The following is a 23,634-nucleotide window of genomic DNA, read 5'->3' as shown; positions in this document are numbered from 1 at the left end:
CCTAAAACCGAAATCCTAAACTAATATAACGTAGACAATAACGGTTACTTATTCTGCAAAATAAAACATTTTAATAACATTATTCAACGACATTGAAGAACATCCCGATGAAAGTTTATATTGAGTGCTGCAATATTGACTTTATTCTTTGTTTCGTAAAGAATGACAGTGTGGTGTAACCGGGAAAGCGCGAAATAATATATTAGATGTATTAGGTAGGTTCTCGCGGACGACGCCCGTTCTAGACGTTTTTACTTCCCTGACGACTCAATAAATTCCGTGTTGTTACACCACCAGCGATAAACTGAGAGTTACTACCGACATCCAAGTAAGGGTGGTAGATAGGACGACCCGTCGATAAAAAAAAAATCTATTCGCAATGTAATTTTTACCGCTTTAATTGGTTACTTTATAGCATATATCGAAAGCTGGACATAAGATTCAAGGTAACAGCAATTCCCTGCTGAGAGGAACGGACACAGAATAATTACAAATAATAGCTTGTATTTTGTCATGATTTCTACAACACACGCAGCGGTACAAGGGATAATGGCGAAGGGAGTATAAAGGGTTTTATAAATTATGTTACTTCACAACAATAACAATTAAATCTGAACCAGGTAGTTTTTAAGTGGAATACGTATTTTTTAAGCGCAATTTTTTTCAATAAATGTTTTTTTTTTAAATTAAGTACTATAATTTATTAATACCTAAGCTATTATATGTTGAATATTATGCTTACCTACATGTAAGTACTTGTACACTATTTTCAACCATGGCCGAATGGGTTAAATATAGACCTACTTGTTTTATAAAAAAATAAAAAACCATTGATTTCGGACGATATTACAATCCATATTATCGCTACTGTACTCTGGTTGACAGTTTTGGTCATATCGTTAAGTCAACTGCTCGTGAGATTTTAAAGGGTAAACTATATAAACGACTAGAGATGCCCCGAATAGTGGTTTTGGCCGAATACCGAATATTCGGCCCCTCTCGGCCGAAGCGGCGAATATTCGGCATAACATGCGAACATTTTGAGTCACGTTAAAGCCCGTTACAGACGGAGCGATAATATAGGTATATTAATATACCGTATGATACCGAAATGTATCTATAGTATAGCTAAGCACCACAGTCGACAACGATACCAAAATATACATCGCTGTCTGTCTAGCACCTACATTGTGAGAGACGAAATATACCAAAATATATCGTAGTATAACGAGCTAAAATGTTAAAATTAAATATACATAGTGGTTTGCGTTTATTTTTATTGTGTATTTTTTCTTTTTATTTAGGTGCAACTGGTATTCGGTATTCGGCCGAATAGTAGGCAACATTCAGCCGAATACCGAACATTCGGCAAAATGGTCGATTATCGAATAGTTGCCGAATATTCGTGGCATCTCTATAAACGACCCGCACATCATTTCGTTGACATAGTTAAATATGTGTCGAGTAAAATAATGGCGTGCCTTTACGCGTTAGGTAATACAAAGCTCTTCGCGAGATTGGTAAACGTTATTATTTAGCATTTCGTGACATAGCATGTCTAATGTACACATTTACACTTTCACTAAGCCGTTGTCAGATACGGTGGATTATAAATTTGTGCTAGCGATTGCGTTCTTAAGTACAGGGGCATGCAGACGCGTGCTAATATTGCGTTATAAATGAACACAATAGGGATTTGTTGCGACAACACACTCATCTTATACGTCGTTTACATTTGAATACGACTAAAACTCTTTGTATACTAATTAAGGGCCCTCGAAAATGAGCGACTTTTTAAGTCTATTCTCTAGAAGAAGTAATTTTATTTGCTAGCCGAAATCGTCAGCAAATTTAAATGAGACCATTTTTAATGCTGCATCTAGGTCTGTCAGCTATCTACGCTTTTCTCCTTACTGTGCCCTTTCGTCAAGGGTCCTTATTGGAGATTTTATGAGAACAGCCGCGTATGATCTGAGGTGCTGACTGTTTTATAGCCCGTCACAGTCTCGCGTAATAGCTCCCTGAAATGATATTAGGGAATTTCCCATTTCGGCATCCCCTATTCGCATCGCCTATATACACCCGAAGACTAAAAGAATCTCTTTCATGTAATATATTTTGGTATCATCAAATCTTTCTACACAAGCGCGATACGAGCGGACATCGTATGAATAATTTATTTAGTTATTATCACGTCTCTTTGTTTCCTTATTCTCTTATTTCGAAGCAAAGAAAGGAGCTATTTCCACAGCGCCTGTGACGACGCTGGCGGCGATGCGGCCTCCTCAAAATGTTTGCTAGCAAACATCAGACTATCGCAACAATGGCTCTTATCTGTTGGCAACGAAACCGTCACGCGAGGCTACACGATGGGGGCTTATAATTTTATAACCCAGCACTAATGTAACTTCTAAAAAAATCTTTTATGTACATCCATGATGTTAAAGTGTACGTGCGTCGTGCGTCTGTTACCTACCTTGCAAAGTTTCGAAACTGGTCCGTGGAGAAAATCCTCCGTCAAACAAGATTAACCAAAGTCACCGATGCGTTTCAGTGACAAAATGCTGCGTAAGAACCCTAAGAACAAGCTACTTTTACACAAATTTGATGGACACTAGGGACAGCCTCATATTTCACAAGTTTAAAAAGTACCATTTGTGGTCGCAGTAGCTTCATAAATCCTTGATACGAAATTGCTACGAAGCTCATGTTTTAGGCCATTTACTAAAGTCGATATAGTTATTGGATTGAAGTCCCCGAAACTCCCTATAACAATAGTTTGAGGTTAATAAAGGAACTGAAATAAATGTCATATACGAAGGATTTTTTTCCCTTCGTATATGAAATTTATTTCAGTTTATAGTTTAAATAGTGTGTCTACTTGAAAAAACACAACTTAAAATATTTTCATAGAAAATAATTTAATTTGTTCTTAGAGTAATAAAGGAACTTTGGCATTCAATTCGAATAATTACATATTATAGGTACCTACTTATCTACTTATATTTTATTATAAAGCATATTGTAATAAATAGTATAGATATAAATCAAGTTGTCCTCGTTTCTGAGGTTATTGGAGAGCGAATACGATTGTGACTAATTCCAGCTGTTATAAGGGATTCCGCGGCTTCCCTTCGGATTGGCTGGGGTCCCAGCGTCCTTATCTGTGCAATTTCGTACAATCCCTGCTTTACTCTTGAGTTTTCGTTTTGAAATGTATTCCGCTGCGAGGTTCTCCAAATTGAACTGCATTGAATTAATCCAACGTTGATTGAAAAGTTCGTGCTCGGGTTTTGGATTTTCGAGGAAAACAGAATTCCTGAAGGTATTTATTCCTCTTCAGGCTTTAGCTCCATTATCTTAAACATGTTTATGAATACCAATGACATCGTTAGCAGTTCTGTTTAGAATGTAAATCGCAGAAAGAAAAAATACTGATAAATATGTAGGTCAATGTTTGGAGCTCCTACGGATATATTCGCGAATGGACAATAATCCATTTCGGCGTGTTTACGCTCACTGCAGGATATAAAACCGGCATCAAAGCCGTTTTTACCGGTGCCGTGCTATTCGCAGTCGGGTTTATCCGCGGTGCTCATTAAAGGCCGTCTGACGTGGGTGATGCGGGGGCCATTTACATTTGGAGAGATTTGGGCTCATCAAAAATGTATACGTGACACAAAATGCCTCACTAAATTTGTTTATGTAACTGTTTTCACAAGAGCTTTGTACGACTGGACGTGTGTGCCTTCGTTAAACAACGGAATTTCGTTTATATCTGTCTATTTAAATTTTAGGCAGTAAAACTAAATTCGAACAACATACAGAGTTAATTTGGAGATAGTCCTTAATTATGTTTTTATTTTGTTATAATAGATCGTTATAACAATGCAATGGCAATCATTTGTATAAAACGTTTTGTTTTTTTAAGTATTTACATTCAAATTACAAATAAAGTAACAAATCATGATAAACGTATGTTTTTTTGACATATACTGTATGACACATAGTTCCGCAGTGTAAAGTTGTAGGTTACAGTTGTATGCTATAGTTAAAAAAGTTAGCTGAAGCCCCTCTTGCATATAGTTGTGTTGCACTTGTGTACAGTTTACAAAAACGCGGTATATAGATTAATTAGCATTGACAATAGTTCTATTTCTGTTTAATATTAAAAAAATAATAATAATCAGGATTCAATTATAGAATCCTTCGCTGCGTTCAGGATTCAATGTACGCCCTCGCCGTGAATGTGTAATTTTGCTCCCTTGTGACACAATCTACTATATCAGTATATTTTACGTTACTGTAAATTGTAATGACGGGGGGTAAAAAATAGTCTAAAAGCTCTGAATTGTTTCAAACTTTCAAACATTCGGGGCTACGTTAAAATTACCGAACGAGAGGTTTATTAATTAATTATTCAAAAATATATTTTTATAATTTAGGAAAATGTACTACGTTATAGGACTTATTACTAGTTTAATAAACCTAACATATTCCTAAAGAATTTCAATCTTTTATTGGAATTAAGGTTCGTAAAACCATTAGTTAATTTCAGAAATAATTGTCAAATTTACAGTAATTATAATTTACAATGTTTATAAGTCAATAGTGTTTGAAAACTGCACAGTGGGACTATATGTACATAATCACTTAACATCGAGCTTAATGCAATTTATACGGGTTCATCCAAACAAACTAAATCTGGAGCACGACGGCTTTTTCAATTGCATTGTAAAATTTAACCAATTTACAAAGTAACAAAGTTAAATTGGCCGCATAGCTACTGTTTGTGTGTAGTCGGTAGCGGGCGTAGCGTAGCGGCCCAATCGTTCGGGAAATTATCGAGGTGAAGGAAGTTGTGCACCGTCGTAGGGTTGTCATAGCAACGGTGCCCGGAATCAGACGAATGATGAGCTCGCCCCTCGACCTGTACGATTCACGACGTGTATCAAATGAGAACCCTGAAATTGAGTTGGCATTTGGCGCACTACTCAATTGAGTTTTTTCAGTTAGTGGGGTAAGTAGTGTAGCGTGGTGGTAGGGAGGATTGCTTTTCTTGTAGCTACAGCTATATAAATATATATAACGAGTAAAGTTTTATAAAATCTATATTGCAGAATCAAGTTCTGCTTTAATTCGTGTCTGTCAGACCAGCAGCTACCTCGTTAAAAACTTTTAATCCACTTGCCATGTGAACTTCACTCGTTCTTTTTTCGTACGTTCAGTTCTGTAATGAATAAAGTTATTATCTATTTTGAACTCTCACTATATACTAAAGAAACGACAAAAAGATTTTAATGTTCTGCCTGTAAAACGTCTGCCTATTCAAAGTTAACTTTGCTAAACCTTATTTGAGTTCCCTCCAATTAATAGTGCAAGTTACTTGTTTCTCTTTTGAGGACGTCGCGACGGAGAGGTCTTTGACCGCCGCAGACGCCTCCCCGTCGTCATGACAACGAATACCTACGTGGTCCCTACACGAGTTTGTGTAAAGGGTATGAGCTTGAAAAAGCTTATTATGAAAGCCTTTACAACTTATAACCAGTTTTTAAACCTCATTAAAATTATGCTTTTAGCCTCTGCGCTGTCAAAGGTATTTCTTTCAAGTTTTTAATAACAATGTTTTTCGTTCTTTGTCCAGAGTTAACCGTGAAATATATGTTAAGTGTCGGTACTACAGAGCCCTCTCTAGATAAAAGCTAGTTTCATTAAGGTAATTAATTTGCGGGTTTCCATTTTCTAGACAACAAAGCTATGTTGTTCTTAGGTTAGCCATTTATGCTAACAAGGTCGCTGAACTAGGATTACCTAACCTTAGGTTAGTAGTTTATTATATTACCTACGTAAAAAGGCAGATGGTCTAAAAATAAGAATTAGTTAATTTTTTAATACTGTGTAGCTTTAGTTGCCTTTTCTTCCTTATTTTCATCATCCCCATGAGAATTGTGTAAAAATACGAAATATTGAGGCGGAAATTCCTTTGTGAAATTTTTGAGTTACTTTTGTTATAAAACAACGTAAACAACTGTTACAAATTACGAGTACTTATGTAATTGTAGCTACACTAGAGTAGATTTAACTTTAATAAAAAAGTAAAACTAATGCTTTACTTTATCATTCAGGTTAAATCTAGTCTTTGTTTATTCTTGTTTTAGTATGAAATCTGAAATAGTGATCGCTCCATCATCTATTCATTACAAACTAACTCTATTGTTGATGTTTGTTACAATTGTTAAAATGTAAACATTTAATGTTATGACTATGACTCAGGCATCTTCATAATATTGGCTACGACGGCACAAATAAGCCTGGCGGGAATTATTTATCTTGTCCTCGCCTAAAGTAACCAACGTTCTTCTATTATATTAGCGGAGTTGACTGTGCGTTGTGTTATCACATGTTTATTGTTATTGCCTTCCGTCTGGCAAATTTTGTTAGGGCTGTCGTCACTAATGTCTGGAATGCTTAGTAGGTATATTCATTAAAGTGATCCTGACTTTACTTAACTTTACTTCAATACAAAGATATATTGTAATTCTTAATATTAATATTCTTAATATTTTTAATGAGCTTTAGTGTCATCACACTAATTATCACAAATACTTATTTCCTTTCATCGGGATTTAATCCTAGAAAGGACTTGCTACGCAATTCACAACCAAATTTGATGTCACGTCGTAAAAATATTGGTATCTCCGTGATAACGTAAAGCTCTTCTCAAATATTTTTACCGCCTACATGTCTTTTGTTAACGCTTCGAGGTACATCGTTAACGTTTGTCGAATTTGTTATTCTAAGTAGTCAATGTAGGTTAAAGCTGCGGGTACATCTCTGTCCCAACGCGCAACAACCTTAAGTTACATTGTAAAATCTGTTCGAACATGTACTTTATTGTGCTATATTACGGTGTATCTACAATTGCATGAGCTTCCTAGTGTTACATAGAACACCTGCATAGGCGATTGCTTTTATTTTGGAAATGGTTTGGTTTCTCATAGCTTTTAGATTGCAATGGTGGTTTTATACTAACAGCCTACAGTGCAGTTAACACTCGGTGGATATACGTAAAATTGTATTCCATTGCTCCGTATCGATTTCAATATTTCACAGTTTTATGCCGTAGTCATATATCGGTTCATTTGTTACGGTGAAAAAGTAGGGCATGGTGCGTGGTAGAATATTCAATTTGGTTTTTAAAATGCAAGAAATCTTAGGTTTCCACAATGTTGTGCTGTCTACAAAATAACTTATTTATAACATGAACGACCTAGACCGTAACTTGTAGATAAAACATTTCATTTTAACGTTTCTATTTCTCTCAAAAGACTGAGCTGGACGCGCCTAAGAAATAGAGATACAAATCTACACTTGAAACATACTTATACTTTTCTGGTTCACTGAGTAAAAACTGTTAACATCCGTTCGCGTAGTCTACGCCATAGACAGATGAGCGACCCTGGCATCCCAGCACATGTACAAGCTGATGGACCGTGAATGGGTCGCGCAGGATCCGCGCTCCGTTGCACCCATTGTCGTCTTCCGCAATGCATCGTGCCTCCATGCATCGTACCCGTGATGATAACACCTAAATTATCTGCTAGTTCAGTTCAGCCTAGTTCTATAATGTAATGTAGAACGAACGTTGATATCCGTTAGCCTAGACAGATGAGCGACCCTGTCATCCCGACGCATGTCAGTTGAAGGACCGTGATAGGTCGCGCGTCACCGCGCACCCATTGTCGTCTTCTGCGTTGCAACGTACCTCTGCAACGTGCCCGTGATGAATTTAGTTACCAATATTATCTGTTGGGACAACTGCGCAGCATTTTATTCAGATCAATCAATAGCTTTACCAATTCCGCTATCCCCTGAATATTATTAATTTGATAGTTTGTATGTTTGTTGAGTAATAGGGTTTTGGCTGCAAATGCACAGACAGTTTATTATATTAATAACCTGGATTAACATCATATAACACTTATATCCCAAAAATCAACTAGGTACTTTCGTAGTCGCAGAAATACCTTATATCTTGAAAGAATGTTCATTCTGTAGTCTATCCAAAATCCAAATATGTGTATTTTGGGTATAAATTTTATACATACGAAGGGATTAAGTAGCTTTGTAGAATTTGCATTTTAAACCCTGCAAAGCAGTGTGATTGATGATTTCGTTGCGTGCTAGGTAAAGGATATGTAGTTTCCTGAACGACATGTTTGCAGAATTAACCAGGGAGTAGCAGTATACTATTTGTGTAGGTAGATTGAGATTCATAGAAGCACAACGGGACATACGCGGCAACTTGATGTAACATAGTCATCTAACCACTTTCAAATAAAACTTTAATATCATCTGTGCTGCCGATTCCACAGTTGATTAGGTACCATTTGCATTTATACCTTCCATTTTTAGGGATCCGTACCTCAAAAGGAAAAAACGGAACCCTTATGGTCCATAAGTTATGGATCACTTTGTTGTCCGTCCGTCTGTCTGTCAAGACCCTTTGTCTTGGCAACGCGTGGAGGTATCGAGTTGAAATTAAAACCAACTCAGGTCTACAGCCCTTGAAGCTGTAAAGAATCAACCTTCTAAGTTATCGTAAAAAAAAGATATGGTTGATTTAGTTTATGCCGCAAAAAACGTGTATATATTTTGACACTCAAGGGAATCAAAATTCATAGGGTTCTTCCCGTTGACGTAGAACTATGAAATTTGGCAATTAATATCGTCTTACACCACAAGTACAGGGAGAAATCTGAAAACTATAAATAAAATCAAATAAATAAAAAATAAATAATAAATAAATTCAATATACGCGATATAATCCGTTTTCATAGTTTTATTTCATGAGTAACTATCGCGGTAACCGAAGACAATATTAACTATAAATAAATAAAATAAAAAAGTTACATTTGTACGGAACCCTCGGTGGGCGAGTCCGACTTGGCCGGTTTTTTTATATCATTTAGTTAGATAGATTAACAGGTGGGGTAGGAACTCTAACCTATACATAAATACATATCCATTGGTAAAATAATCTGTTGATTCCAATTCAATAGTATACATATTACTGAAATAACATTTTAACAAGTGTCGATTACATTACGTAACTGTTCATAAGCTTAATTTTCACTGAGGATAATCGTATCAAAATTCGGGGAATCGCATAATTAAATATTCCGTCCCGTCCAGTGTAAGTACGGATCTCATTCCATTCTGTGCCCATTGTCCGGAGCCACGCCGTGAAACGTATGCCCATACATTATCTATTCATTTGACCAATGATTGAGCATTTTTGAATATCACAGGGCATTGTGGAAAATGGGTTCACAAAACACAGACACTGCGGTTTATTTATATAACATAGGTATTTGTGTTTGGTTGTTTGTTGAAAATACTGTTTATCGAAGCTCTTTCATCTAACTAAATCACTTTCATCTCAAAGTTGAACCGGGGCCTTCTGAATAAGGTTTCATTTATTTAAATTATTAGCATATGTATAGCCAGCATGGATACACGAGATAGGCAATAGTGATGAAAGCCTTTTATTTATAGACGTTTACGTTTTAAGGGAAACTATGGTAAGATCGTTTCAAAGCGTCACTATTCTGTTCAAATTTTAGTGTATCAGTAAGATTGAAAGTATTTTACGGGAACAGGGCTAATTCGTAACATATTTCTCGCGCTTATTATCAGAAAATAAGTTTAATAAAGAAAACTGTCTGCTTTCCAGGGAACGAAACTATGGATTATAATGGAATATCTCGGCGGCGGCTCGGCGCTAGACCTGATGAAGGCGGGCAGCTTCGAAGAGATGCACATAGCAGTGATCCTCCGTGAAGTGCTGCGGGGGCTAGACTACTTGCACTCGGAGCGCAAACTGCACCGGGACATCAAGGCGGCCAACGTGCTTCTCAGCGAGATGGGCGATGTCAAGCTGGCCGACTTCGGTAAGCTATATGTTTCATGTAGAATTTTCCTCCTTCCTGGCGAGGTGCGGGGGCTGCATTGCCTGCAATCGGAACATAAATATTACATGAAACTCTTTTTTAGATTAACAGGTACTTTTTTAGATTAGACGTTAAAATTTGGCGCATATTTATGCACACTAAAATGTTTTATTGGAAGGAAGAATGATTATTTTTTCTCTCAATTGCTCAAATGTTAACTCTCTTCTCTGTTAGGGCTCTCCATGATTACTCATGCGTTATCGCAACGCGATAGCTTGGTTAGATACTGATATAAAATAATAAAGTATGACATCAGCCTCGTGCTCATGGCTTATCAAACTAACAACATTTTTATATATTATTCCATGATTTAATTAAAGAGCTCTTGATTTGTAGTGCTATTTTAATAAGTTATCAGCCTTTACTTACACATCGTTAGTTTTAACTGAAACGTTACTAATTCGGAGATTCGTACAAATCAAACACAATGCAAACTGAAATAACAGACGGCCGTCAAACACAATAGGCGGTGTAGTTTCGGCTTAATTTGATCGTTCGCTATGTGGAAAATGCTCGTCATTCCGATATGAAAATGCTTTGTCGTCTCGTTCGGGACTACAGTGATCAAAAACAAATATCCTGGACTCTGTTTGACAGAATTGTTGTATTATTAGATTTATTGGCTTCTAAATTACTGGTGGCTCCTATTATATTATTGAGAATACTCCTCGTTTTATTTTATTATCAAACACAATCATTACATTTAACACATTCACATTCACAAATTAATAATTGACTTAATTATTTAGTCAGGTCATAGGCTGTGTCACAAAGACTTTTACTGATAAAAAAGTTATAGGAACAGATCCGTTATTGTTCATATACACAGTACAATCTCACTAATCCGGCACTAATGCTGACAGAATGAAGAGAGCCGGATTACTGGAAGTTTGAACAAATCTGCATATTATTCATGTGTTTTTAGTATGTTGTAGAAATACATTTTACAAAAATTCTAAATTCAAAGAAAATTCTACTCATATGTATCTGGAACTTAACCATTTATAAAGAGATTGGAGGACGATTTTACCAAACTTACTCTTTGGATGGCAGTCAAAAATAAGCGGGTTACTGAAAAGTACCCTAACGGAGAACTAAATGCTGGTGATAAAATTACGTTCTAATAAAGTAGGTTCATACAAATAAATAATTGTACCTATTTTATTAACGTGACACTGATTTTTACTCCCTTTTGTGAAGTATATTTTTTTTACAATCCATCCGCGTATTCGCGTCCAACGCCAAAGTAAACAAGTAGTAAATAAAGTCACGATCTAAATTTTAAAATAATTATATTACGTTTTGATCAGTGTAAAAGAAGCTTTCAAATCATGGCTTATTTTTTTTTATTAAAAGCTTTGTATTACATTTTATCAGTCAAAACCATTGTGACAGAACTTATGACAGTTATGACCTGACTAAGTACATGGGAATAATATATGAATAGGTAATAAGCGATATCCTTATCGTCGCGTTCCAGTAATATTAATATGAATTATGTGGGTAAACCCCAACTAGTAAATGCCGTATTTTTTCCGTTAAGATTAAACATTATCATTCAAAACAACAGTATTTTAATACACGTTAATTATCCTGGATCTGCGCCTAATTTTTAATTAAGCTGTCTGAGCTCCTGATTCCACGCGCAAATATTGAATCAATTTAATTAAATGGATAACCAGTTTCGAATATATTCCTTTTTGTGCGGAACTGAAGCGTAGATTCTGTGCGGACGAGCCTAATTGATAATTGGGGTATGTAGCTCAGACGGGCGGGAAAATTCGATATAATTTATTCAATTACCCGTAATGATTGTAACGAGTCTACTAAGTGTTTTATGTGTAAGAGCGTCGCTCCAGAATTAGTACAATCAAATATTTGTTGGTAAGCAACACGGTTTATAGGTCGATGCTTCCTTTGTTACGCAGCGCGCGGCACGCTACTTTGAACAACATTATGTTATGATGTGACATTTTACCTAATAGCTTCATAAACGGCTGCGCGATTTATCGTCCCAATGGGTTACACGATGAATACAGCGGAATTTTTATTGCACATGATCATTACATTTTGTATTTTAATTTCGTTTTGCCCATATAATTACCAATTTTATTCGTCTTCGTGGGTTTATTGTAGATTATACTTATTAAACAGATATTAAGTAGGTACCTAAGCAATAAAATACGCATTTTCTGTTTTGTATAGAGCTTTATTTTAAAATGGTGCTTGTCGATTAAACCTGTAATAAAAAGCGGCGTTTCTTAGGAACTGGAAAGGTACATTGCACTTAACTCTTTATAACCCTAATTGTCATATTATTATTCATTAATGCTGACTGGGTTTAAACGGTAAGTTATACGATTATACGTTAAATATCCATTCAAGGAGCTGAGTAAGTATTCAGTGTTTCCATTATTTTTGCACTTAATACTAAAACAGTAATCTTGCTTACTTAAACACAAATTTTACAAACAAATTGAACGTGTGTAATGTTAGGAAGGAAGGCTAGTTACCATTTTTTGTTTGTTAACGTCACTTTTTTAAATACATAAAAAGTATGTTAGAGTAATCGCGAAAGAAAACTCATCGCAGTCGACGGTCAATACTACGGACATATTCAGAAACTTTTTCCGCAGTGGGCATTGAGTTGGGTATATTTTATAGCTTTCCATTCTTTCGAATCGCCCCCTTCTTCGTTTTATGGAGATGTTACATTAAAGAGTCGTAAATTTGAGACCGCACATATTATCATGTCGTCCATACTATCTACATGGTAAGTGAGGGAAGCTATACGTTAGGGCACCGGTTGGCGCTCGGCCAGCGCGCAATGTTTCAGCTGTGATGCTTCGTCCTTACCCGTTGGCACGGTAAAAATTAACAGCCAAGCCTGTCTATATGCAGAAGTGTATGCTTAGATATTTCATAGTTTATAACAAAAGGTCGGTCCAATAACGTAAATTGAGCACTTAGTACAATTCTCTTTTAAACCGTTTTACCGCTCACGCATAGCAAATAACCGCATTGGAATTAAGAATTACATTCCGGTCAATATAAGTCTAGTGAAACTAACCGTGAATCATTCAAAACTCTAATTACATTCTTCACAAGTTTTGTGTGATTCGTGAGAGATCTTATAAGATAAAAAAAAATCACTAAGAGCAACCAAATCCTCATTCCAAATATGACAACATTTCAAATGTTTAATGTAATCTTTCAACATTCCAGGTGTCGCCGGCCAACTAACCAACACAACCAGCAAGCGGAACACATTCGTCGGCACGCCCTTCTGGATGGCGCCCGAGGTCATCAAACAGTCCTGCTACGACAGTAAAGCCGACATCTGGTCGCTCGGCATCACCGCCATAGAACTGGCCAAGGGCGAACCGCCAAACTCCGAACTCCATCCCATGAGGGTGCTCTTCCTCATACCGAAGAACAATCCGCCGCAGCTGACGGGTAGCTACTCCAAGTCGTTTAAAGAGTTCGTCGAAGCGTGCCTGAATAAGGACCCGGAAAATGTAAGTTACGATATTGTGCTGTGTTTGGTGGCTAGTCGCTTGTACACGAGTTGCGATGAGGAAAATTAACTGAAAGATTAGGCTTAATTTGTGCTTGCCGTTATTTATTATCCTTGCTTAACTAAGTACGATGTATTTATTTATGTTCTTATTAGGAGAAGCTATAATTTGGCTATGAATAATTCCGATGATCTATCACAACGGATAATTTACTATTGTCAACTAATTTGTCTTATTGGGACGTGAATTTGTGCGATATAATACCTATCTATAATAAAAAAACATGCGTTGCTCTTTACAGAGGCCAACGGCAAAAGAGTTATTAAAGTTCCAGTTCATCAGAAAGGCGAAGAAGAACTCGTATCTAATGGACCTTATAGATAGGTATAAGAAGTGGAAAGCGCAGCGGAGCGAGGAAAGCGAGACCGAATCGGAAAATTCAGATTCGTAAGTATACAGAAAAACTGTGCACAAGTTGCACACATTCCTTACCCAAATTAATGCTATCAAGAACAAAAATATATAATGATTAGATCAATCCAATCAGTGGTTATTGAATTCAATTCCATTCAAAATATTCATTCAATTAGGCCTAGCACTTCTTTTACAATTATTAAAATATGCGGTAACCTATATCATTCTGGGTAGAGCATTCATCTAGATATTTTACTTGTTTCACGAGAATTGTCAGATAAGAACCCGACTACAAAAATTTAACTAGTGTATTCTGCAGTTCGGTACTGCAGAGTATTTGTAGAGAAAAAATATGTTTGAAAGCTCAATACCAATGGCAGAAATATTGGACATCAAGACGGCTCGTGAAATTGCAATAGAGCTGTATAACTGCAGTCTATATACATATTGAATTTTAAAGAGGAATCAATATTATTACTTGAAAGCCTCATTTAGGTATTGGTGCTATCTCCGAGAGAAGCGTTCAAGATACCATTCATTTGCATAACGCATATAAATAAAGATACCATTTTTATTAAATGAGTGTTAGGAAGATCAAAACGTAATCCGTTCGTTTGTTGGACGTTAGATCATAAAACTTTTACTGTATCAAACGTTTGTCAATATTATCAAATCGGTACATCTATGTACGTACAAAGGTATTTGTGTATTGTCGACTTTGCCAGCTCTATATCTTGACTTAAGTCCAACATTTATCCGCACTGCTCGACAAATCGACTCTCGTGAAATAAGTGCAACTCTCCGAAGATGGGTTCGCCTGTGTATTTATTGATAGATTTTTAGTATATTTACTCAAGGGCCACGAAACGCACGCTCAGAGCCCCTGACGCTCTGAGCGTGCGTTTCGTGGCCCTTGAGTAAAAATACTAAAAATCTATCGACGCCCAAGCCATAAACGTACGGCAAACGTCCTAGCCACGACATTGTGCGACTGGCTTCGGCTAAGGCGACAACCATAGGTTGGAGCGAGACGCAGTGATCGGGCATTTTCCCACCTATGGTTTTCGCTAGCCGCAGCCAGTCGCGCAATGTCGTGGCCAGGACGTAAAGCTCGGAGCGTGTAGTCCGGGGCAGAGGCATTAGCCTTTTGGACGACACGTCTATCGTGCGCGGTGCGTCATCGCGAACCTTGTCGGCATGCACGAAGGTTGATATTGGGCTGTAGCCGTGCGGGTTAGTTGACGTCTTTGGCGGTCATATGGTTAGAAGGCCAAAGGGCAAGGGCAAAGGCCGGGGATAGTTTTTTTGCTGATAGTTAGTGTCTCCCTTGGTGTTTCAGAGAGGAGAGCCGCGCGGGGTCGGGCGAGGCGGACGAGCCGTGGATCATGACGGTGCGCGGCGGCGCGGCCGCGCGCGCCATCCAGCACCCCGACCTAGACAACAAGCGCCGCCTCACCGCCATCGACGCCAGAGAGAACGGTACGTCAGGGACTTAGAAGGCTAATAATTGCAAAAAGAATAAATAAAAGAGATAACTCACAACTGGTGTGTTTGTTTTCAGCGATCCCTTCGCCTACGGTGGTGGTGGCGCCCAAACAGAACGGCGCGTCGCCCGCGCGCGAGGAGGACGCCAAGCCCAACAACAACAACTCCACCGACAAGCAGCCGGTGAGTACTAACCATATTGTACGTTACACACTCGCCAAGAGTCTCGACAAAAAACCGACCCAATCGGAATAAGGCAAGACGAGACGAGAAGGAAGCAGTATGTACACACTCGTTCTCTACTGGCATTACACCTGAGATCATCTTAACATCGCTCCCATCGAAGATCTGTCTCTTGGAACTGTTTTTTTATGGAGCGTACTATTCATCTCGGTCGACATACCTTTGACGTCACAATTAACTGAATAGGTTGTAAACTTTTTTACATCTAATTTAGTATTAGGCCTACTAAATTTAGGCTGCCTTTCCTCTAAAGGTGACTGTCCATTTTCAACCGCAGCTGCGTTACTGCTCCGACACTACTGCAGCGGCCTGAACGCGTCGGTGTTATTGTCAATTTCCATAGTAAAATGAATGACGATATCGACTGCACGTAATATGGTGATTTTAACGTTTTCCCAACCGCAGCTGCACTACTGCTCCGACACGTCGGTGTTATTGTCAATTTCCATAGTAAAATTACTGACAAGGCCGACTGCACGTAGCATGGCCATTTTTGCGTATTTAGTGTATTATTGCAACTGCGGCTGCAGACCGCACGTCAAATCTGTCACCTGCACTGAAATGTCTTTGGGTCACAGATATGAGTAGTTCTAAGCAAAGAGGATATAACCACTACGTTCTAATAAGGAGCTTATTACACCCAAGGATATACAACCCCGATGGTACAGTCGCCATATATCGCAGATATATCGGGTCGGCCCAGGAGCTCACAAATATCTGAACACGCCTTTATTGTCAAGGCGCTAGTGTTCAGATATTTTTAGCACCTCGGTCACTCCGATATATCTGATGGCGACTGTCCCTACTGTAAACTTTTTTGCTAATCTATATTGAGCCATATCACAGAGCCAGTTAGGAAACGTGTGTGTTGTACACAATAATTGTGTACAACACGCACCGCGCTAGTTGTATGCATGCACAATTAGGATTGTTCATTTTTTTTTTAAATGTTCTATTTCGAGATATGAGGTTTTTAAACAGTTTCCGACATTTGCTGCGATATAATAATCGAAGATTGAAGATATTTCAACAAATATACTGATGACCTTAGTTTGAACTTCTCGCGAGGCTGAATATAATAAAGTCATCGTATAATAAAAGTTATCGAACCATAGTAAATAAATCCGTCACTCACGTCAAAGTTGTCATTGTCATCAATTGTCATAATGAAAATTTTCAGTTAAACCGCTAGTTTTTTACGATTTGATTTATAATTTTGATACCTAAACCACCCTAAACAGTAGATTCTGATTGCTTAATATATCAAAAACGTTGTTCCCATTCGTGGGAATGATGTACAAAAATAATAGTCCGCGAAGACCTACGTGAAAGACGGTGTTGTCGTGAAGTAAATGTGGAATGGAATACTTCAAGTTGTTACCACATTATTGCTGTGAGGATCACGTCGATGTAAGTATAAAATTAATATTATTTTACTACGAATATTTAAAAGTCCATTTTTGTGGTCGGATCACTATTACCTATTTATTTTCTGTGATGATGTGGCCAGAATATCTAAAGACAAACCGTTTAACACAGCTTGTGCCCTACTAGCTCCGTTTTACTGCTTTGAAGTTAAATTCAATAAACAGACATACATATACGAGTATGTAACTTATTTGATGAAACTGAAAAGATAATTTCTAATTTCCAGGTACAAGTTGCAGTTCAAGGTTCAAGCTGCTGATATCATGATCATTGCGGACAAAACTAAAGTTAATAAAGAGTTGTGAAAAATAAAACAGTCTTATTTTTTAATTTTTTATTAATTTAGGAAAAACCTGTTTCCCAAAAAAGTGTATACATTATATGTTCAACATGTTCTGCACGTGAGGTTGACAATGAGGGCTTTGTTTATTAGCATTCAGTTGAAGTTGATGTAGGTTCTACTCTTGTTGAACCAGAAAATAATTGCATAGTTTGTTATTAAATCTATGCCCAGGCACTATTCTTGCTATAACTTTACATTCTCCGCCTTCTCTAGAAATTTGTACATATCCCACAGCCGTATCTAAAAAGGAAATGACCTGACCACACGTGATGACCTGAAATAGCAGAATACCTATAATTAGCAAAATGTACCTGATTCAACAGATCTCAAATGCAGTGCAGCGAGGGAATGCTGCAGGCATCATGGGAACTTTTGTATGTTATTTATTATTAATACCTATTGTATTGTATTATGCTCTTTCTATATTATATTAAGATTTATGTTTATCAAATAAATTAAGCAAAATTGGCATGTAATACAATATCTAACCAATGGTAACAAATAGGTAGAAATAATCCACAAGGTGCTAAGCGTCCTTAACAGTGGACGCTTGTTACAATTTTAAGAATCAAATCTCCTTACGAATCGAATCACTTACAAAATATATGATGTAACTTGCATTTGTATTTTTGCTACCCTGATTTCAGCCAAGTTACGGTTGGAGTTGGATGTAGTTACTATACTATATACATCCAATAAAACTAAGTTATATTACTTAATATTCCGTAATCCTGGCCAAGCTATATTTTCCTACGTGATTTTTTTTATTATTTCATGATAAATTCATTAAATAAACTGTTCTTTTAATTTTTCGTAGTTTTGCGAGGATAGCTATAAGCTCGACAGGGCACGAGCGATAGAGAGGCAAATATAATACCGAATAATCGGCAAAGTGGCCGAATAGGCCGAATAGTTGCCGAATATTCCTGGCAACTCTAGTCGTAATATCATATTATATAATGTCGTTTATGGCGACACTTTCTAATTTTGTCATTGCAAAATTTGCAAAGCCATTCCTGAGCTAAATAAACGAAGCAATAATTAATTTTTATTACAAGGAGCAAAGATGTTGTTTAATACCTCCTGGTAATATATTGATATCCAAACATACGAAAGGATACAAAATTGAACCACGAGAGAAGCGAATGGTTTAAAATTTAGAATAATAATAATAATAATAACCTGCCCGCAGGGCAGCTTGTGGCGAGCTGTTGGGGAGTGACGACCCCACGGACCCGAGTGCTCCAGAGAGTCGGTCAGGGTCTCCGTCTCCGGCGTGTCTTCGTCGGTCGGAGTGGACCCCAAGGGGACCCGCAGGACTCTCAGCTCTGGCTTGCCTTCATTGGCCGTCCAGAGGGGAGTCGTAAGAGCTATATGCTCCAGGGGTGGAAGTGAAAGATGCATAAGACGCGAGTTGGCACAGTGGCTGTTAACAGTCACTGGGTAGAAAGCGGCGCACACCTCTCGACACCCCTGAGCCGCTCACACCGGTGTTGCTCCTGGTCGTCTTCACGACGGCAGTTTCAGGGGCCCATCTAGTCAGCGGCAAGTCACCACCTGCCTCGATAACGTGTTTTAACATTGTTATGGCAGGTGTCCGGACTTCTTTACAATAGCCCAGTCTCATTGTCCACCCAAACTTCAATCCATAGACCGGTATACTGTTCACTTTTTCTACAATAGTCCCAATGCCTGCTGCGACCGGTTCATGGGTGTCTATTGTTGCGCCTGTGAACGGGTTCCAGCAGGCGTTCTACATGACATTAAAGCTCTCCAAGGGGCCTCTACGTGTTGGATTTATATCCCCACGCAAGCCTATCAAAAGACCGGGATGCATAGGCCCGTGATATCCAAGGAGATACAAATAATAATAATAATAATAATAAGAGAGAGTATTAGACGGTCGGTGAAGGAGCGCTTTTTCAGTCGGCTCACAAAAGTCCTTAACAGTCTTTTGTCAGGAGGCAACAAAGTGCGCACCTTCAACGCCTGGGTAATGCCCATACTCATATACTCCTTTGGCATACTAAGGTGGACTCCGACCGAGCTGGACGCCCTGGATCGGAGGGTCCGTCTAATGCTCACCACACACCGTATGCTACACCCACGCTCGTCAGTTATGAGATTGTACATCTCACGGAAGTGTGGAGGTCGAGGCTTCCTTAACGCCAAAGATCTCCACAACCGCGAGGTGTGCAATCTCAGGAATTATTTCCTTAACAACGAGTGTGGTGTGCATCGTGATGTGGTGGCAGTGGACAGGAACTTCACGCCGCTCTCCTTGGCAAACGAGAACTGGCACAAACCTGTGGTACAAAGTGCTGCGGGCCGCAGGGCGATATGGGAGAGTAAGGTGCTACACGGGCGGTTCTACAAGGCCCTCATGGGACCTGATGTACACCTGCTCGCGTCGGTGAACTGGTTACGATTCGGGGACCTCTTCGGAGAAACCGAGGGTTTTGCCTGTGCAATTGCGGACGAAGTTATGATGACGAACAACTATCGGAAATATATCCTGAAGGACGGTACGGTCGACATTTGTCGGGCATGCCGCCGTCCCGGAGAGTCACTCAGGCATATCATTTCCGGTTGTTCTCATCTTGCTAACGGCGAGTACTTGCACAGACATAATCTCGTAGCCAGGATTATTTACCAGCAGCTTGCTCTTCTATACGGCCTTGTGGACCGCGAAGTACCGTACTACAAGTATTTACCTGTGCCAGTTCTTGAGAATGGTCGTGCCACGCTCTATTGGGATCGATCTATCATCACTGACAGGACTATTGTAGCCAATAAGCCTGACATTGTGATAATAGATCGATCGCAGCGCCGGGCCGTGCTCGTCGACATCACCATCCCCCATGATGAGAATCTCGTGAAAGCCGAGAAGGACAAGTCCAGTAAGTACCTAGACTTGGCTCACGAGATAACCGCCATGTGGGATGTTGATTCGACGATCATTGTCCCGATAGTCGTTTCAGCGAACGGTCTCATAGCGAAGAGTCTCGACCAACACCTTGAGAGACTCTCGCTAGGTGGTTGGATCAAGGGTCAGATGCAGAAGGCGGTGATCTTGGACACGGCGCGGATAGTCCGCCGGTTCCTCTCTCTGTGGCCCTGACCACCGGCAGCTTGGGCCCTGCCCCGCTGCTGGCGGCACCCTAGGTTAGGTTTTTTATAATTTGTTTATATGTATTTTGTATTGTTTTGTAAGTGTTTTTATATTTTACTTTTATATGCATATTATAAAAAACCTAACATGAGAAAAATAATAAATAAAGAGAATAATAATAATAATATTCTTTATTGTGCACAATAAAACATGATTAAATACAGCAAATTAACATAAAAAACTAAGCAGCAACAGGCGGTCTTATCGCTTAAAAGCGATCTCTTCCAGACAACCTTGACAGTTGCGGGGGTCTTAAGGCATGAGGTTTAAACAAACTTTGTTACAGTGCACCACGCAATTTTTCATCACACCAACACGAGGAAACCATTTATTATTCAAATTAATTTATTTGAAGTTCTTTCTATCGGCCAAGGTGAGGGCAATAGCTTTCTTCATAAAGGATTTCTTGTCTCGCCCGTCAAGTTTTATATGGATGCACGGTCATATCATAAAGAGTGCCGTGCCGCCCATGGACACCTGCAACACAAGAGGGATTTTAATTTGTGTTTCAGTTTACAATAGGAAACTTGACAATATGAAGTGTAAATTGCGCAATTACTTATAGCTCTTACAAATAATTTTATTTATCGCATCGGATTGTTGTGTGCGGTGGTCACCTGGTGGTCACGCATTTAGGCAAGAGGATGGGGAAGAAAATTTCACATTGTAAACTTACCTTAATGTTGAGAATAATTTTTCCTCTGCATTAATTTTATTTGAGTAATTTGATTGTATTTCGTCAATTATTAAGTCTCATTCAATGTTGAATTGCTTTTCATTTAATCGGCAATATTATCTGAATAAAGGATCACCATTAAATATCAGATTTTTTATTAATATTGCGTAGCTGCCTTCGTCGGACTCTGACTATTGTAGAAAGACAAACTGGTCTTCTTTTTCATGTAGCATGTAGCATTATCGTCACTCACTTCTTCACGTAAAAAATACAAAAGTAAATTAGTATTTTATTTGTACGTCTGACATTATATGACTTGACATTGACAAGCCATCAACGAACGCTGTCGCGACTGCACGCCGCAACAGCCGCAGTCGTGCTGCTACAGTAATGCGGCACCGCGTAACGTCGCAACTGCAGTGCAGCGGCAGTTACAAATGGACAGTCACCTCTAAAGCGGAGATGAAAGCAGACGTGCGGCCATCAACTATAGCATTGGGGTTAATCCAGCGGAGCGAAGAAAAGCTTTGGATTACGACCAATGCTGTTGGTTACCTTGCTTGTAAAAAAGTCCGCTAGACGAATATGTTTTTAGGCGGCTACTAACTCAGCAGGCTTAAATATTTAAATTAAAAATGGTTAAATTTCAAAGGCTTATCTTTTACTTTCCAGCCGCGACAGTCTCCAGTGGCCGTGGCAGTGACGGAGCCGCGAGCGGCCAAGGAGCGTGACCGTAGCGACCGGGACCGCGACCGCGGCGACCGACACGACCGGGACCGCGACCGCAACGACCGCGACCGCGACCGCCCCGAGCGCCCGGACCACGAGCCCGCGCAGCGCGACCATCTAGCCTACAATAAAGCCGTAAGTGTTCATTATTGACATTAAAGACCAGAGCACACCAGCTGGGTGTGAGTAGACGACGTGCCTAAAAATTTGCCCGTGTAACGGTGGAACCGTGCACGCACACGTCACGCAAGCGGAGTGCCGTCTCTCTTTAGGATCTGTGGAATACAACGCGCGCGTCCAAGTACACGTCTACGCACACCTATCCGGTGTTCGCAGGTATTAACCTTTTCGACGCCGTGTCAAACACAAAAGCTGTCACTCGGACGCCACGTCACCGAAATGTCAAAACTGAAATTGAACTTTATGCACATGCACGTAGGTCTATGTTGCTCTGTGGTCTTTAACCGATTAATCCGTCTTTGGCGTTGGACCTGCGGTGCCGATATATCCATCATTGGCGTCCAAAAGGTTAATAGTTGTATTTGGTGGTACCAGCATGAAGACCAATAAAATTCTGGTGTGACTTGACGGTGATTTGGTTACCCTTACTGCAATCACAGCAACGGGAAACCATTTGCGCATTGATATATTTAGCAATTGATACATTAATTCACAAGTAACTTTTCAGCCGCGAAACTGTCGTTAATCTTGCGTAAATTTCATCCACAACCTACTTAGCGAATACATCAATATATTATATACCAATTTTACTTTTCTCATAGTCAAAATGAAACGTTTGACTTCGAAATATTGGAAAATATCTAAAGTGCAATTAGTGACTTTAGGCTAGTAGTACTGAGCGGATTATTTAGTACCTAAATATAATCGCGTTATAGTGTAATGTTGTTACTAGACAGGGTAATAATTGTATTTACATTGCAGGCTTTGGACCACAGAGGAGCGAATAGTGAGGAAAAAGTTAAAAAGCATCAGGCATATTTGCACCAGCTTATTTACCCGCTACTAAACGAAGTAAGTCATTTTCGGATATAATTTATTTAATTACACACTTCCAGCGTATTTTACCTGGCTACCTACTGTTTTCTGTAGTGTCCGATCAAAACCGGATTTTTTACCGAAACCGATACTTCGATGTGACACTATAGACGGAGAGCTGGTAGAAATTTGGAGTAGGTCCTTGAGGCAAGCTGAAAATTGGCCTGATGCTTCTCCTATCTTACCCTACCTCAGCACTACAAGTCTGGCTGCAGGGTAGCGGGTCTAAACCAACCTATAAATTTTTAAAGAATTTTTTTTTTTGGTGCCCAAAAAAGGTTCTTGAGGCAATCTGTAATTTCTACAAGTGGAAATTGAATATCTAAATAGTCATAAAAAAATTATGCCAGACGATTTGGCCGGGTCTTTAACCTCGCCAGACGCGTGCAAAATATTTTATCAAAAAATTCTAAAAAGGTCCTTGAGGCAATCTGTAATTTTTACAGTTTAAAGTTAAGTATCTAAATAGTCATAAAAAAAATAAGCCAGACGATTTAGTCGGGGCCTTCTACCTGCCAGACGATCTAGAAAGTTACGTATGGCACTTACTCGCACGC

The 23,634-nt window shown here is 38.9% G+C and overlaps 1 protein-coding gene across 4 annotated transcripts in view; it reads left to right on the top strand.

Annotated features, from left to right (window-relative positions):
• Window positions 1-23,634, top strand: part of LOC134740975 (serine/threonine-protein kinase 26) — a 121,382-nt gene that overhangs the window by 88,353 nt on the left and 9,395 nt on the right. For all 4 annotated transcript variants that reach the window (XM_063673664.1, XM_063673662.1, XM_063673661.1 and 1 more), the window contains 7 exons: window positions 9,737-9,953; window positions 13,239-13,531; window positions 13,833-13,978; window positions 15,285-15,424; window positions 15,507-15,613; window positions 21,965-22,156; window positions 22,964-23,053. In XM_063673664.1, coding sequence (XP_063529734.1) covers window positions 9,737-9,953; window positions 13,239-13,531; window positions 13,833-13,978; window positions 15,285-15,424; window positions 15,507-15,613; window positions 21,965-22,156; window positions 22,964-23,053 — 1,185 coding nt within the window. The remainder of the gene's footprint in view (window positions 1-9,736; window positions 9,954-13,238; window positions 13,532-13,832; window positions 13,979-15,284; window positions 15,425-15,506; window positions 15,614-21,964; window positions 22,157-22,963; window positions 23,054-23,634) is intronic.

This window comes from Cydia strobilella, chromosome 4 (genome assembly GCF_947568885.1).
Source record: "Cydia strobilella chromosome 4, ilCydStro3.1, whole genome shotgun sequence".
Lineage (NCBI taxonomy): Eukaryota > Metazoa > Arthropoda > Insecta > Lepidoptera > Tortricidae > Cydia > Cydia strobilella.
The sequence above is the reverse complement of the archived record's forward strand: the minus strand, read 5'-3'. Positions and strand labels throughout refer to the sequence as shown.